The following is a 16,003-nucleotide window of genomic DNA, read 5'->3' on the forward strand; positions in this document are numbered from 1 at the left end:
TGAGTGAGGAGAACCTTAGTTATAAAGACTGAAAGTATGAGTGAGGAGAACCTTAGTTATAAAGACTGAGAGTATGAGTGAGGAGAACCTTAGTTATAAAGACTGAGAGTATGAGTGAGGAGAACCTTAGTTATAAAGACTGAGAGTATGAGTGAGGAGAACCTTAGTTATAAAGACTGAGAGTGTGAGTGAGGAGAACCTTAGTTATAAAGACTGAGAGTGTGAGTGAGGAGAACCTTAGTTATAAAGACTGAGAGTGTGAGTGAGGAGAACCTTAGTTATAAAGACTGAGAGTATGAGTGAGGAGAACCTTAGTTATAAAGACTGAGAGTGTGAGTGAGGAGAACCTTAGTTATAAAGACTGAGAGTGTGAGTGAGGAGAACCTTAGTTATAAAGACTGAGAGTATGAGTGAGGAGAACCTTAGTTATAAAGACTGAGAGTGTGAGTGAGGAGAACCTTAGTTATAAAGACTGAGAGTGTGAGTGAGGAGAACCTTAGTTATAAAGACTGAAAGTATGAGTGAGGAGAACCTTAGTTATAAAGACTGAGAGTGTGAGTGAGGAGAACCTTAGTTATAAAGACTGAGAGTGTGAGTGAGGAGAACCTCAGTTATAAAGACTGAGAATGTGAGTGAGGAGAACCTCAGTTATAAAGACTGAGAGTGTGAGTGAGGAGAACCTTAGTTATAAAGACTGAGAGTATGAGTGAGGAGAACCTTAGTTATAAAGACTGAGAGTGTGAGTGAGGAGAACCTTAGTTATAAAGACTGAGAGTGTGAGTACCTTAGTTATAAAGACTGAGAGTGAGTGAGGAGAACCTTAGTTATAAAGACTAGAGTATGAGTGAGGAGAACCTTAGTTATAAAGACTGAGAGTGTGAGTGAGGAGAACCTTAGTTATAAAGACTGAGAGTATGAGTGAGGTGAACCTTAGTTATAAAGACTGAAAGTATGAGTGAGGAGAACCTTAGTTATAAAGACTGAGAGTATGAGTGAGGAGAACCTTAGTTATAAAGACTGAGAGTGTGAGTGAGGAGAACCTTAGTTATAAAGACTGAGAGTATGAGTGAGGAGAACCTTAGTTATAAAGACTGAGAGTATGAGTGAGGTGAACCTTAGTTATAAAGACTGAGAGTATGAGTGAGGAGAACCTTAGTTATAAAGACTGAGAATGTGGGTGAGGAGAACCTTAGTTATAAAGACTGAGAGTGTGAGTGAGGAGAACCTTAGTTATGAAGACTGAGAGTATGAGTGAGGAGAATAATGAGTGTTGAATGAAGTCAGCTGACCCTGTTCCTTTCTTTAGAAAACTAATATCACAGATCTGTAAAGTCTTCAGTATTCAGTTATATGTAATTTTGGAAATATTTACAATCTTGAAAAACTAATAAAAGGATGTTCTTGAATATAAACAAAGATTTGAGTGATGAAATGTCAGTAGTTAATGGCCTTTAATTAGCACCATTTCTACCAATGGATTTGTTTAATTCACGTTTTTCTATTTGTGTTTCTTATTGTTTGCAGGGCTGGCATGAATTGTCAGGGACACAATCGGCGTGGCTTGAACTCACGTGAAGTCACTGTGGCCTACCTTTACAGCTGTAGATCAGCATCCTTGGACCAGTGTCAGAACCTGGGCAAGGGTCAAGAGGCCATCAAGTTTGTTCCAGGCCAGAGATGCGAAGTAACACAATGTGAAAAGCCATGTGGATGTAGCCATGGTAACATGAGCTATGCTTTTGGGGAGAAGTTTCGACGTGGTTGCCAGACGTGCACCTGTTTGCCGAGTGGATCCGTGATATGTGATTGTGTCAGTGTGCGACAGAGGAAGGAGGTGCGAGATATGAGCCGAGAAGAGATTGAGAAGTTCCAGGCTGCCATTAAATATCTGGCCAAGGAAACTGGTCATCCATCGCGCTGGTACTCCCTTGCAAAGATGTATGCAGACCACAGACCACAAGCTGTGGGAGGGGACCACTATCTTCCTTGGCTCCGTTATTTCCTGCAGTATGTGGAGCAGGAACTCCAAGAAATTGACTGCAGTCTCACCATTCCCTACTTTGATTGGACAGTAGATGTAGGCGACTTGAGGAAAAGTATTGTTTGGGCAGCTAATATGTATGGTGGTAACGGTGAGACATTGGAGGGCTGTGTTCGTACTCATCCATTTAAGGATTACCATCCACCTTTCTGGGCCCCGTGTCTACGGCGTCAGTTCAACACGAAAGTCAGTCTACCTGATGCTGTCAATTTAGAGTTACTCATGCGCCAGCCTCGATATGAGAATTTCCGTCTGCGGTTGGAAGTAATGTCCAACCAGTTCCAAGCCTGGGTTGGAGGTCATATGCAGACGGAGCTTGCACCCTACGACCCACTTTTTCTGTCTCACATGGCATTTATAGACAGGCTGTGGTCGGAGTGGCAAAAACGTCAGGGCAATGGCTACTTTAACTATCCACAAAAGCTGCGTTATATTCCCATGGTACCATTTGGAGTTACCCCTGATGACGTGATGGCCTCAGAAGGACAGATGTGTGTGGGTTATCTACCCCTGTCAGAAGGAGCTCTGTGCAACACGTCTGTGCCTCTCTTTGGCTATGACAGTGAGGGATATGATCGCCATGGATATGATAGAGAGGGTTTTGACAGGGATGGATTCAACAAACGAGCAATGGACCGTGATGGTAACACAGACATGCGTGGAATTTTTAGTACCACGGGTCTAGATCGTCATGGCTATAAACGGAATGGTTATGATACTATGGACTTTGACCGTTATGGTTTCTACTATGACATGTACAATTTGGATGGAGTGGACAGCTCTGGCTATGACCGGGACGGATATGATCGGTATGGATTTAACCGTAATGGAATGACACCCTATGGTTTCCTAGGCAACGGGACATGGACACGGGGAGAAAGGTTGGACCTATTTGATCATTTTGGTTACAATAGGTATGGTTACAGTAGTAATGGATTGGACAGAAATGGCTATGATGTATTTGGTTTTGACTCTGTAGGTTTTGATAAACGCATGTGTAACAACTTCTATCTAGGTCCTGTATATGTGATCATTAAACGCTGGACAGAAATGGAATTAGAGAAACTGGATGATTTGTCCCTACAAATCATCACAAGGATCTGTCCAGCAGTAACAGTGCTACCATCCTGGGTCTACTCATTCAGCTGGTTCCTGCGTGGTAACCAGGTGGCCCAGATTGAGGCAATACAGAACAGGGAGCAGACAGATTACACACCTAGAACATCCAGTGTCCTGGACAACGACCTCTGGTTACCAGTTCCTCCTGACAACAGGTAAGTTTTCTCATTGACACACATTTCCCAAGATCAAAGGTACGGAACAATTGAGTGTATGTTTTAACTTATAGGTAAGTAAACATGATATGTTTTTAATTAACCTGATTTAAATGACCTGTTTCAAATGATTTTGGTGTCATGAGCTTGTTTCCAGAATCATAAAAAAGCATGATCACGTGAATGTTCATACAACTGTAATATCACTATGTAACATGATCTGTTAATTTTTCCCCACAGGTTGTGTTTTGTGACTAACTACTACAACAAGTGCCCATTTGGACAATTACCTGTGTCTTGTCCTGATATGTGTGGCAATAGACAATGTCCAGGTAAGGCCTACCAAATAAAACAATCAAATGGATGATGTAGAAGTTTTAAATTCTGGTAGTTAAATTTTAAAAAAATCCTAACGAAGGGAGAGAGCACCAACATCCTGACTGCTTTAGGTCATGATAAAGACAATTGTAATTGTGTCACAGATGAGCCCTTATTTCAATCTTAGCTATGTAAATATTTATACCATTGTTCAGATGACAGCTAGCTTAGCTACCCAAAACATGTAAACAAATAATAAAATCATAGAATCCAGATGTTAATGCTTTGTCTTCCATGTCATTCTAGTTGTTAGTTTTAGATAAGGTGTCTGATGCTGTATCTCACTGATGTACATTGTAGGTATCGTAGATGCTGTGTGTAGGACAAACAACTGTGGACGCTGTCACCAGGAGTGGTACAACGGAGTCACAGGAAACATCATTGAATGTAGCGGTGAGTTGTCTTCCCTGAAGGAATCGTTTGGTGCTAGATGTTTATGCTAAATCTTATCATCTTATCAAAGGACCCAAAACTAAATTGAATCTTCTGGAATTTATTTTAAGTTTTTTTTAACAAAAAAGCAAAACTTACTGTTATTTTCAGTTTTTCGGTGGATGGATAATCTTACATACATGTAGTCAAACTTCCTGAGGAATTCATCTCCTTGCTTATGATTGCAGGTTGTGTTGATGAGAATGGAAAGGAACGTCCAGAGGGTTCCACCTGGGCACCATCTGTGTGTAAAGTTTGTACCTGCCAGGTAAAGTATAAAGTGTAGAACATGTCGATGTATTGCCAGATGTAGAGGGGATGTATAGTCACACTCCTCTCTATACACCCAGATTTATGGCCCTTCCCTCTGATACTGCCTTGAAAGAAGTTTGTGATATTGCTAACTCAACCAATTACAGTTCATGTGACAAGAGCTTGAACTTTTATTAGCTTACAGTAAACCATGCTCCTTTGGTAAAAACCTATAAAATACAATAATGGTCCATCTTCGCAGGTAAGTTCAGAGTTAGAAAATGATATGATAAGTTACATCATGGTGTTGTTCTATATTGCAAGTATTGTTTCTTGCAGCAAGGCCTTCAGAACTGTGCTGATACAATCTGTACTGAACCAACATGTACCCACCCAATACAAGTGCCCGGCCAGTGCTGTAAATCATGTGATGGTGAGTCTCTCTCATAGTTACCCTCTAACATGTACCCACCCAATACAGATACCCAGCCATTGCTGTAAATCATGTGATGGTGAGTCTCTCTCATACTTACCCTCACACCTAACTTACACCCACCCCATGCTACTATGCAGTTTGTGGTGTATGTCTTGTGTTTGTAAGTCTATCCAGTATCTATTGCATGTTAATCCTCTATATTTTGGCTCACCTTCAAAGAAATAAAGCTACCTATTATCTGATTTTGATTGGTTGGAACAGGTGGTTGTGACTATAATGGCAGTATCTACTCCAATGGGGAGGTGTTTGAGGAGTCCCAGTGTAACACATGTCAGTGTAACTATGGTAGTGTGGAGTGTCGACGTAAGCCTTGTCAACTCACACCTGGATGTCGCAGCAGCACCCTCCTGCCAGGCGACTGTTGCCCAACCTGTATGGACTGTGGTAGTCATAGTAACGGCTCACGATGGCGGGAGCGTGATAGTCCATGTGTAGAACACACATGCTTGGTAAATTACCATTTATTACTTTAAATAAAACTTTAAATCTTACTTATTATAACTTTTAACTCAGTTAGGACTTCTTTCAGTTTCTTTTTAGCATCAAGTTCCTGAAGTTTGAAACCAAAATTTATGTACTGAGTAATGGTTAAAAGTAATTTGCAGGGCCCGCTTCGATATTTATCAGGTTGTTCATCTTTCTGTCTGTTTGTCCGTTTTTATGTTTCTGTGCAATACAGACTTTACTTAATGCTTCTTCAAAGGAAGTGCTTGTGTTAAAGTGATTTTTGGGGCATGGTCGATAAAGTGCAAAATGTACGACTATTGTGTCTACACAAGCAATAAACATTGCTACGATACTAATATTTAAAGCCAGAAACAGTACAGGGTCCTTCCTGATGTGTCTCAGTACTCTAGTTTTGTCATATGATAAAATGTGTTGTGATTGTTTCCTCTGTAGAATGGTGTAAGTAGTCAGAGGAGGATACAGTGTGGGGAGGCTAACTGTCGACATGCTTACACACCTGCTGGAGAGTGCTGTCCAGTCTGTGTTGGTAGGTATAGATTCATCACATACATGAATCTTTAACATCTTATTCCTTAGATTCAATATTAAAAATAAAGAATTGAAAAGCCAAATCTTTTTGAGTAAATAAGTTGATAACCGTAGCTTTATTTCTGCTCTGACTTGGTGTTGCAGCTTGTTTTTACCAGGGGAGGATAATCCAGGACGGAGAACTCTTCTCTCCTAATCTCTGTACATCTTGTCTGTGTAAACATGGTAATGTTGAGTGTATTGATGAGCAGTGTCCAAGACCCCAGTGCAGCATGCCTATTACTGCCCCAGGGGAGTGCTGTCCTACCATCTGCAACAGTGGTGAGTACTACGCAGGAAGCACACTGAATTACTGATATCTGAGGTTTTCAGGAAGTTTTGAATTGATGCTACTGTATAAAGGAAACTTTGACCTATTTCATCCATTTCCAAATCAAGTGAAATTAAAAGGTTAGGTGAAGTTTGACATTAAATCTACAAAATAGGCTTTCATGCATTTGAAGTGAATTTAACACAGTGTAAAAATGAACAGTTTCATGCAAGTGTGAAATAAACTCATGGTGAGATTTTCCCAAGACTTACTAGATTTTGTTCTTATTACAATTTTAAAGATGAAGCTTATATTGTGGCACTATCACACATTAAGTGTAGTACTATCACAGAATTGTTTCCTTTTACAGCCTGTGTCTATGATGATAAGCGGTACCAACATGGGGAGGTATTCAGTGCGTCTTACGACCCTTGTCTTAACTGTTCCTGTGATAACTCTATTGTTCGCTGTGTACCTACGCGCTGTGACACACAGACATTGCCATGTCAAAACCCAGTGAGGGTGGGATCAGGCTGCTGTGACCTTAGATGTCCAGGTATACTTGAACACGATCTATCTGTGAAATTCCAAGATCACTAATGTCATTACAATTATACAAAGCCTAAATCTCTGATGTTGCCAGAACTAATTCTATTGAAACAATATTATAAAACATATATATGTCTTGTCAACAAAACTTACAGAAACTGTTCTCTTTTCCAGAGTGTGTTGATGAGGGAAAGCGGTATGCGAACAGGGATGTATGGGTGTCTTCCTCTGATCCTTGTCGTGTCAACCAGTGTCGCGAGGGGCGCATCATCACACGGACACGACAGACATGTGACCGTACCTGTACCCATGGGACGATCCGTCGTAATGAGTGTTGCTCCAGCTGTACAGGTTAGACCTCCCTAGCTACCTCACACCTGGCTCCCATATTTTAATGCTAGTATCATCCAATTTGTAATAGTGTTTTATTTCTTGCAGCACAGTCTAGATCTAGACTGGAAGTAGTCACAGCACAGATTATACCCGCAAACCAAATTCATTACGATCCAATGAGCTAGAAAGTAGTGTGGAAGGAGCAAGTATAACCCCTTCACACCAACAAAAAATATATCCCAACACATGTAATACAGATTGTATGAACTCTATCTGGTATAGATAAAGTAATGTTAAATCTCATCAGATGCTGTAACAAGTTCACATAGAACTTGACAGAACATCTAATAATCTGTAGTTAAAGTGACTGCAATCATGGAAACTTGGATCTCCAGCTGGTCTATAGTATCTGTAGTACACCATAATTACTCACTACTGTTGTCAACGTAAATAGTGACTACAGAAACTTAATAAACCTTCAAACATGAACTTTGTGATCTTAAACCAAATACTGGGTATTCAGTTAGAAAGTATTTGTGACCAACGATAACTGGATGTTGTAGAATGTTTGTATGACGGAGAGACATACAGTGATGGTCAAAGCTTCATGATGCCTGGGGACAGTCTACAGAGATGTACATGTACTGCAGGAAATGTAAAGTGTAATCTGATTGGTCCGTGTCCACCACTCAGATGTAGTGTGACAGAGACCCCGCCAGGTGCTGTTTGTCCTATATGTAAAGGTAGGCTATGTATACTATATTGAATTATCTTTTTACTGTTGTGTAATGAATGGCTGGAGATGATCAATTTATTGAGCTGATGTAAATTGTAATCTTTCGTTTAAGGATGTTCCTACAATGGCCAAGTATACCAACACGGGGACACTGTCTCAGCTAGTAGATGTACCATTCTCAGATGTCAGGAGGGTAAGTACACTGATCAACTTTTTACAATCGAGAGTTGAGGTGGGTTAAATTTTTATTTACATATGGTCATGTCTTTAAGGATGAGGATTTTTAATCCTATATCTATAAAGAAACCAAATCTGTTTTTACAAATAGAGAGAGGAGGTGTGTTAAATTCTAAAACTGAAATATGGTAATTTATTTTAGGGTCAGGATGTTAAATCCATAACTATCAAGAAACCAAACTGTAGAAGAAAAAGGTTAACTAAAACATCCCACTTACACTATATCCTCTCACCTCCAGTCCTACCAGAATTTAAAATGCAAGTTAACTCTACTATAGACATGAATGTAAGTAACCTGTCCTTTTACGTAAACAGTCCTACAGTACATAACTTGTTATATTATCACATGACCATAACAGTGCCCTGTGAAGGGGCAAGCTTACTCTGCAAGTTTTTTTGTAGGTCAGGTGTTGTCTGACCGAGTGCAGTGTCCTGCCCCACCCTGTCTAAACCCTGTTGAGGTGGACGGTCAGTGTTGTCCAGTCTGTAAGGAGTGCTCCTTTGAGGGAAGGAATTACAGGGAAGGATTGACTTTCCCCAACCCCAGCAAACCATGTGAAACATGCCACTGTCAGGTAGGTGTGTAAAGATGTTATCAGAAACAAGACACTGTCAGGTAGATGTGTAAACATGTTATTAGAAACATGCCACTGTTAGGTAGTGTGTAAAGATGTTATCAGAAAAAATATGCCATTGTCAGGTAGGTGTGTAAAGATGTTATCAGGAACAAGACACTGTCGGGTAGTGTGTAAAGATGTTATCAGAAACAGGACACTGTCAGGTAGATGTGTAAAGATGTTATCAGAAACATGCCACTGTTAGGTAGGTGTGTAAAGATGTTATCAGAAACAAGACACTGTCAGGTAGTGTGTAAAGATATGTTATCAGAAAAAATATGCCACTGTCCGGTAGATGTGTAAAGATGTTATCAGAAACAAGACACTGTCAGGTAGTGTGTAAAGATGTTATCAGAAAAAATATGCCACTGTCAGGTAGATGCATAAAGAAAGATGTAAAAAATGTTTTCTTAAATTTGTTGAAAATCAATTGGGTTTTAAGTTTAGAAAATCATTTGAAATGAAGGGTATACCTGCTTTTGAGATATACATTATTTGTATGTATGATATACAAAATATACCTGTAGGATAATTACCTGTACCTACAGGTTAGATTTGTACACACCTGTACTGTATGATATACAAAATATACCTGTAGGATAATTACCTGTACCTATAGGTAAGATTTGTACACACCTGTACTGTATATGATATATAAATTGTACCTGTAAGATAATTACCTGTACCTGTTAGATTTGTACTCACCTGTACTGTATATGATATATGAATTGTACCTGTAAGATAATTACCTGTACCTGTTAGATTTGTACTCACCTGTACTGTATATGATATATAAATTGTACCTTTAAGATAATTACTGTTACTTATAAGATAGATTTGTTATGTATTTACCAAGTCTGGTATATCATACCAGCTGGTATGGATTATTTGATATATTTTATCATTAATGAGTCAATGTATTACAGAGGGGTGAGGTTAGATGTAGGAAGACCTCAGTAGATACCTGTCCTCCAGTCAACTGTCGCTATCCTGAGACCCGTCCAGGTGATTGTTGTCCATCCTGTGGAGGCTGTCAATATCTCAACAGGCACTTCCAGAATGGTCAGAAATTTGTGCCACCAGGTGGAGATGCATGCAGGGTGTGCGTGTGCGAGGTAGGTTTTACTGTATTACAGCTGACACTGACACACGTTGATCAAGGTCAAGGCTGTTAAAATCATTACAATAACTCCAGCTGTAGTAGCTGTCTTAAATTAAAGCCATGCACAAAATCAATAAGAATAACACATGTTTATAGACTAATCCAACACTGCAAAATGATGCCATAGAAAGAGTTGTGTATGTTATATAACAGGAAAAGTGATTGTTGACTATAGTGTGATAATGGTGTACAGTCAGGTGCTGTCAACTGTACCCGAATGGAGTGTAGCCCAGTGAACTGTCCTAACCCAGTCCGCCCCGCAGGTCGCTGCTGCCCTGTGTGTCCAATCAACTGTAATGTCCTTGGCACCAGATACAAAGAAGGACAGTCTTTTGGGGATACAATGGATCCTTGTACTAGGTGTACCTGCTGGGTAAGTATACAATGTGATTCTGACCCTCCAACAACAGCATGTTTATAGTAGAGAGAAATGTCCATCTCGTCGCTGCCCAGTAATATCAGAGTGTATGTTTGTGTAACAGGGAGGGAGAATCACATGTCAGTCCCATGCGTGCCCTAGCACCGGCTGCACAAACCCTGCACGGCGTCCTGGCCAGTGCTGCCCTTCTTGCAGTAACTGTGAATACAACAATCGCCTACTCAGGAATGGTCAAGTGTATGTGGACCCTACACAGCCCTGCAAGGAGTGTCGTTGCACAGTAAGTTTTTTAAATAGTTGTCTCCCCTTTTTCTGTACAATATCAGATTATCTTATTTGGCTCAACATTGCACATAGCCAAGTTTGTTGTTAATATTTGATATTGTGCTTCCTAGTTGTAACTGACATAAATGTTATTGTTACCAGTATGTCTCCAATAAATTGTGCTGTCAGGAGAGGTTGAGGCCAAAAAAAAATTATCATGATAGTATTGCGGTAGTAAAATTACAATTGTGATAGTATCACAATAGTTTTTTGAACTTTGAAGTATGTTATTTTCACCCAGAAAAATGAATCAAAATGCGAAAATTCAGCAAATATTACGAAGTATTTGGTTTTGACAATTATTTTGACACACTTCATAGATGGTTGGCAAAGCCTTGTCAGAATGAATATCTAGATGTAGTAAAGGTAGGATAACAGCTGTTTATCATATGCATATATGCCTGTTTTCAAAAATGGGGAGTTAAATTGTGGTAAGTTTTGAGGCTCATTGATGTTTTACGTAATCAAAATGCTGCCTTACCATTGCTTTTGTCTTTTAGGCACAATTTTAAAGATACTGCTTACCTTATTGTTTAGGAAATTGTGTCGAGTTAAGGAATGGTCTAAAACACGGACCCTAGGTTGAAGCAGTCACCACCTCCCTTATTATACTTTGTAGGTTTAATCAGATCTTGTTGGAAACAATAACAATATAACATTTGTTTAAGATATAAACTCTCTTCGGTGTAACAAATTATGCTTAAATTTCTATTTCCATTCTAAGTACTGTGGTAGGTGTTTTGTGCTGTTGTTGTGTTTAGTATCATCCCTAATCGGGGTCCCAAAGAGGCTTTCACATTTTTGCAATAACTTGGTGAAAAATCTTGCTTTAATGTAGCATTATCTAAAATCAAACAACTAGCATTTGGGATAAATAGTTGAATGAATTGATAGTTATTGACATTGACTTGAAATATGCTATTGAGAGCAAAGCTATTACAATACATCAATGCGTTGACCTATCATTACACCAAAAATAAATTCTGTCACCCATGATATACCATGCATAATTATCTGAGAAGGATTGGTCCGCCATTAATATCAAGAATTTACTGTCACAAGGATGGATCCATCACTAATATGACTGTGTCGTGCCCTCCACTGAACTGTGAACGATCCATTAATCTGCCTGGGCGGTGCTGTCCTGTCTGTGAGGATGATGTGCCTGGTCCAACATTAGACCTGACTTGTCAAATGGGCAATGTAACATACCGAGAGGGGGCCACCATGCCCCATCCCTCAGACAAGTGCCAACAATGTGTTTGTAGGCAGGGACAAATAGACAACTGTCGACAGAAGTTGTGTGCCCAGACTCGATGTAACAGTCCAGTGTTTACACAAGAGGAATGTTGTCCACAATGTACAGGTAACAATATTTATATAGCAGGAGTGTTGTCCACAATGTACAGGTAACAATATTTATATAGCAAGAGTGTAGACCACAATGTACAGGTAACAATATTATATAGGAGTGTTGTCCACAATGTACAGGTAACAATATTATATAGCAAGAGTGTTGTCCACAATGTACAGGTAACAATATTTATATAGCAAGAGTGTTGTCCACAATGTACAGGTAACAATATTAATATAGCAAGAGTGTTGTCCACAATGTACAGGTAACAATATTATATAGCAAGAGTGTAGACCACAATGTACAGGTAACAATATTTATATAGCAGTAGTGTTGTCCACAATGTACAGATAACAATATTTATATAGCAGGAGCATGTCCACAATGTACAGGTAACAATATTATATAGGAGTGTTGTCCACAATGTACAGGTAAAAATATTTATATAACAGGAGTGTTGTCCACAATGTACAGGTAACAATATTTTGATAGCAAGAGTGTTGTCCACAATGTACAGGTAATAATATTATGTAGGAGTGTTGTCCACAATGTACAGGTAACAATATTTACATAGCAGAAATGTGACAACAATGTACAGGTAACTTTTTGCATAGGTGGAATGTCAGCCTCAATGTTTATGAGATGGAATTTTTCTTTTGTTTGGACAAGTCCCTTGCCTAATGTAAGTGAATAAATTAAGAAAGTAAGAAATTTGTTTGTTACAGATTGTAACTTTGAGGGATTGATCCACAAAAGTGGCAGTAGATTTACACACCCAGTGAGGCGTGACCAGACGTGTTCCTGTATCCAAGGAAATGTGATGTGTGAGTGTAATCAGTGTCAGCCTCTCACCTGTCGTAACCCTGCTCCTGCAAACAGTACCTCCTGCTGCCCCACCTGTCACAACTGTCTTTATGGAAACCAGGTCCGCAACAACGGTACACGGTTTCCATGTGGGGAAACCTGTACTACCTGTACATGTGTTAATGGCAATGTCAAGTCCACACCTGAGTCCTGCTCACCAGTCAACTGTCAACATCCTGTCACAGACGGATGCTGTCAGAACTGTGAGCAGTGCTTCTACCAGGGCCGTACTTACAGTGATGGTCAACGCTTCTCTGATCCTCGCAATGACTGTAACCTGTGTGTGTGTGACAGGGGCACTGTCACCTGCCAGGCAAAATCTTGCCCTGCCCCAACCTGTAGTTATCCATCTAATGGCCTATGCTGTCCGGAGTGTGGTAATTGTATGTACCCAAACTCGGCTGGTCGACTCATAAGAAATGGTCACCGTGTCCCCAGTGAACAGGATGTGTGTACGGAGCATTTATGTAGAAATGGCGAAATTTCTAATCTAACTAAGCGTTGTGTTGGTGTGTCGTGCCAGAACCCAGTTACCCGTGACTGCTGCCAAGAGTGTACAGGCTGTCTTTACCGGGGGTTAGAGAGGAGAAATGGTGAGTATTTTAAAAACCCTGATGATGGCTGTAGTACCTGTCAGTGTGTGGATGGTAATGTAAGGTGTAGTCGTCAACCATGTAACCCTGTAGACTGTAATTGTCCTGCTGTCAAAGGATGCTGTCCAGTTTGTGGAGACTGTTTCTACCGTAACAAGTTCTACGCCGATGGACAGAACTTCACCGACCCTAACGAGACCTGTGTGAAATGCGAATGTCAGCAGGGTAATGTAAGATGTGCTCGTGTTTCTTGTCCACTGCTGCGCTGCCCAGAAAATGTCCAGTTCTATGGACGTGACAAATGCTGTAAACAGTGTCCCTCACCCGACCGCTTGGTTGACTGTACATATGAAAAAGACCAGCTTTTCACACCTGGTCAGTCATTCCCCTGTGGATGTGACACCTGTACCTGTAAACGGGACGGCACCATTGGCCGTCAACGGGTAGACTGTCCACCTGCATTTTGTCAGAATCCACGAACCAGTGATGTGTGCTGCCCAACTTGTGAGTACTGTGAGTTGAGACAGTCGACGGATTCCCAAAGGACACTCCTGCTGACCAATGGTCAGCGACGGGAAGACCCAAGGGACAGCTGTACCACGATGATATGTCAGGTGAGGGTGGTGATTGGGTATATTAAACATATAGAATGACATACTTTTACATACATAAGTAAACATGATGACCACTGTTAATGATAACCATGTTGTTCATGCATGCTTTTGTTTTCACTTACCTTGACCCAGGAAATTCACCATAGTACTCATCATCAAAACAAATCCATTTATGGCCATTTTTTTTTATACATTTCTAAATTAAGTGGAGTTGAATTTTACTTTGTATTGATTCGAAAATTCATAAATCTTATTTTACCATATAATTTTATTGTACTGTGGTATCCTTTATCTGTCTGTTGTCTATCCGCTGTCCATCATCCAACAATTTCTTTATAAAACCACTAGGCATGAGCAATTGACTGGATTTTGACCAAATTTGGTCAGAAGCATACTTGAGCAATGTTAAATTTAATGTAGAGGGTGGATCTTGACCCCAAATAGGGAAAATATAGCAAGTTCTTTAAAATCCCTCTTTTTCTGTAGGAATGTCAGGATTCTGTCCCAATTTGGTGTGCTGTATCCTATGATAAAGGGGAATCAATTTTGTATAAGCCTTGGATCTCGGAGGGGATGAGAGAAAATTGAGCAAACTTTTAAAATCCTTCTTTTTGTATAAATAGTTTTGCTTACCCCCTCAGGCAGAAGGGTGGGGACCAATAGGGAAATAGGTATAAACCATTGAAATTTGTTTTCCTTTAGTTTGGGTTTATAAAGAAATTCTATTCAAATAAAACCTACGGGCTCTTGTTGATGTTAATGATACAGTTTGGTAGTTGTTTTGTTCATTAGAATGGAAACATCGTCAGAGTGTCCCGATCTTGTGACGTGCAGTGCACCCATGCTGTTCCACCATCTCTGGGCAAGTGTTGTCCAGAATGTACCGATTGTTTTTACCGTGACAGTACTGGAGCGGAGCAGATCATACGACACACAGACACTTTCTCTGACCCTAGCTACCCCTGTAGAGATTTTCACTGCTTGGTAAGTAATATTTTTGAGACTGTGTCAGTGGTTGTCAGTCCATTTTTCATCTGTAAGCAATCTTTATTGTTGCTGTTCTTGAGAAGAACTTCAAGGATGCTAATTACTGTATATGTAAACTTCATATGTAGGACCCTCCTTGTCATCCAGTTTCGAGGTCTTGTCAGGGAAAAAGTGGCCAACAGATTGATTTTAATATGTAAAATTTGTCATGGCTACTTCCTTTTGAAACTTGAAATATTGGTTGCCCTTTCTACAGGTGAAATTTGTTGTTACTCTTTCTTAGAAAGTTTGGAACAGTTCTCCTTCAGTCCCTAGTTGTGCATGCTCAATTTTGAGACAGATCAGGAATCTTTTCTGGAGTTACTGGAAGGGTTTATCTCAAACTTTATGTTCCCCTTGGTCCCTAGTTCAGGCCAAAGCAATTTTGAATCTGATCAAGCAAACAAAATGACCAACAGGTAGCCATCTTGGATTCTGACTGCTGAAGTTGTGCCCATATAATTTTGATAAGAAAAACAGAATGGCTGAGGGTGATGAAGACGGTCATCACTATTTTTTTTTGAGATGTTTCAGATTTGATGTGTAGGATCCCTTTTAATTTTATGTCAGTTTAAACAGAATGGCTGACTGGAGACCATTTTGGATTTATTATTATTATATTATTGCTATTTCTCAGAAAGTTATATTGTTAATAATTGATTAAGAAAATGAGAAGGAAGGGAAAGTAGAGAAAAGATTAATCTTGCAGAGAGCCAATAAAGTTAAGATGAGTGCTAACGTCACTCTGTGATCTTTTCATCAGTTTTTATATCTAATCAGTCTTTTTTAGAAACATTCTCTTACTAAATCACTGATTTTATTTGTAGTGAAAACAAGCTTGCCATTAATCTCTTTGGTCAGATATATCACAGGAATGTATTCAATGTCTATGTAATATATTTGTGTGTTAACTCTTTGGACTCTTTGCTATGTGAAGTTGATATCAGACTCTCACCTAATATAAATTAAATTTGGTTCTGATGTGATGAAACTCACCACAGAACCCAGTGTATAACTTTGGTTCTGATGTGATGAA

At 39.7% G+C, this 16,003-nt stretch overlaps 1 protein-coding gene across 1 annotated transcript in view; it reads left to right on the forward strand.

Moving 5' to 3' along the window:
- The window catches only part of LOC132547210 (uncharacterized), a 176,308-nt gene that overhangs the window by 37,057 nt on the left and 123,248 nt on the right, over window positions 1-16,003 (forward strand). The window contains exons 18-36 of the mRNA XM_060210975.1: window positions 1,525-3,315; window positions 3,556-3,647; window positions 3,994-4,086; window positions 4,314-4,393; window positions 4,717-4,810; window positions 5,075-5,322; window positions 5,774-5,867; window positions 6,014-6,190; window positions 6,550-6,735; window positions 6,903-7,079; window positions 7,625-7,716; window positions 7,910-7,990; window positions 8,394-8,609; window positions 9,578-9,766; window positions 9,989-10,186; window positions 10,296-10,472; window positions 11,579-11,882; window positions 12,596-13,941; window positions 14,734-14,925. Coding sequence (XP_060066958.1) covers window positions 1,525-3,315; window positions 3,556-3,647; window positions 3,994-4,086; window positions 4,314-4,393; window positions 4,717-4,810; window positions 5,075-5,322; window positions 5,774-5,867; window positions 6,014-6,190; window positions 6,550-6,735; window positions 6,903-7,079; window positions 7,625-7,716; window positions 7,910-7,990; window positions 8,394-8,609; window positions 9,578-9,766; window positions 9,989-10,186; window positions 10,296-10,472; window positions 11,579-11,882; window positions 12,596-13,941; window positions 14,734-14,925 — 5,827 coding nt within the window. The remainder of the gene's footprint in view (window positions 1-1,524; window positions 3,316-3,555; window positions 3,648-3,993; window positions 4,087-4,313; window positions 4,394-4,716; window positions 4,811-5,074; window positions 5,323-5,773; window positions 5,868-6,013; window positions 6,191-6,549; window positions 6,736-6,902; window positions 7,080-7,624; window positions 7,717-7,909; window positions 7,991-8,393; window positions 8,610-9,577; window positions 9,767-9,988; window positions 10,187-10,295; window positions 10,473-11,578; window positions 11,883-12,595; window positions 13,942-14,733; window positions 14,926-16,003) is intronic.

This window comes from Ylistrum balloti, unplaced genomic scaffold, assembly GCF_031769215.1.
Source record: "Ylistrum balloti isolate Yb309-2 unplaced genomic scaffold, AGI_CSIRO_Ybal_v1 Utg369938, whole genome shotgun sequence".
Lineage (NCBI taxonomy): Eukaryota > Metazoa > Mollusca > Bivalvia > Pectinida > Pectinidae > Ylistrum > Ylistrum balloti.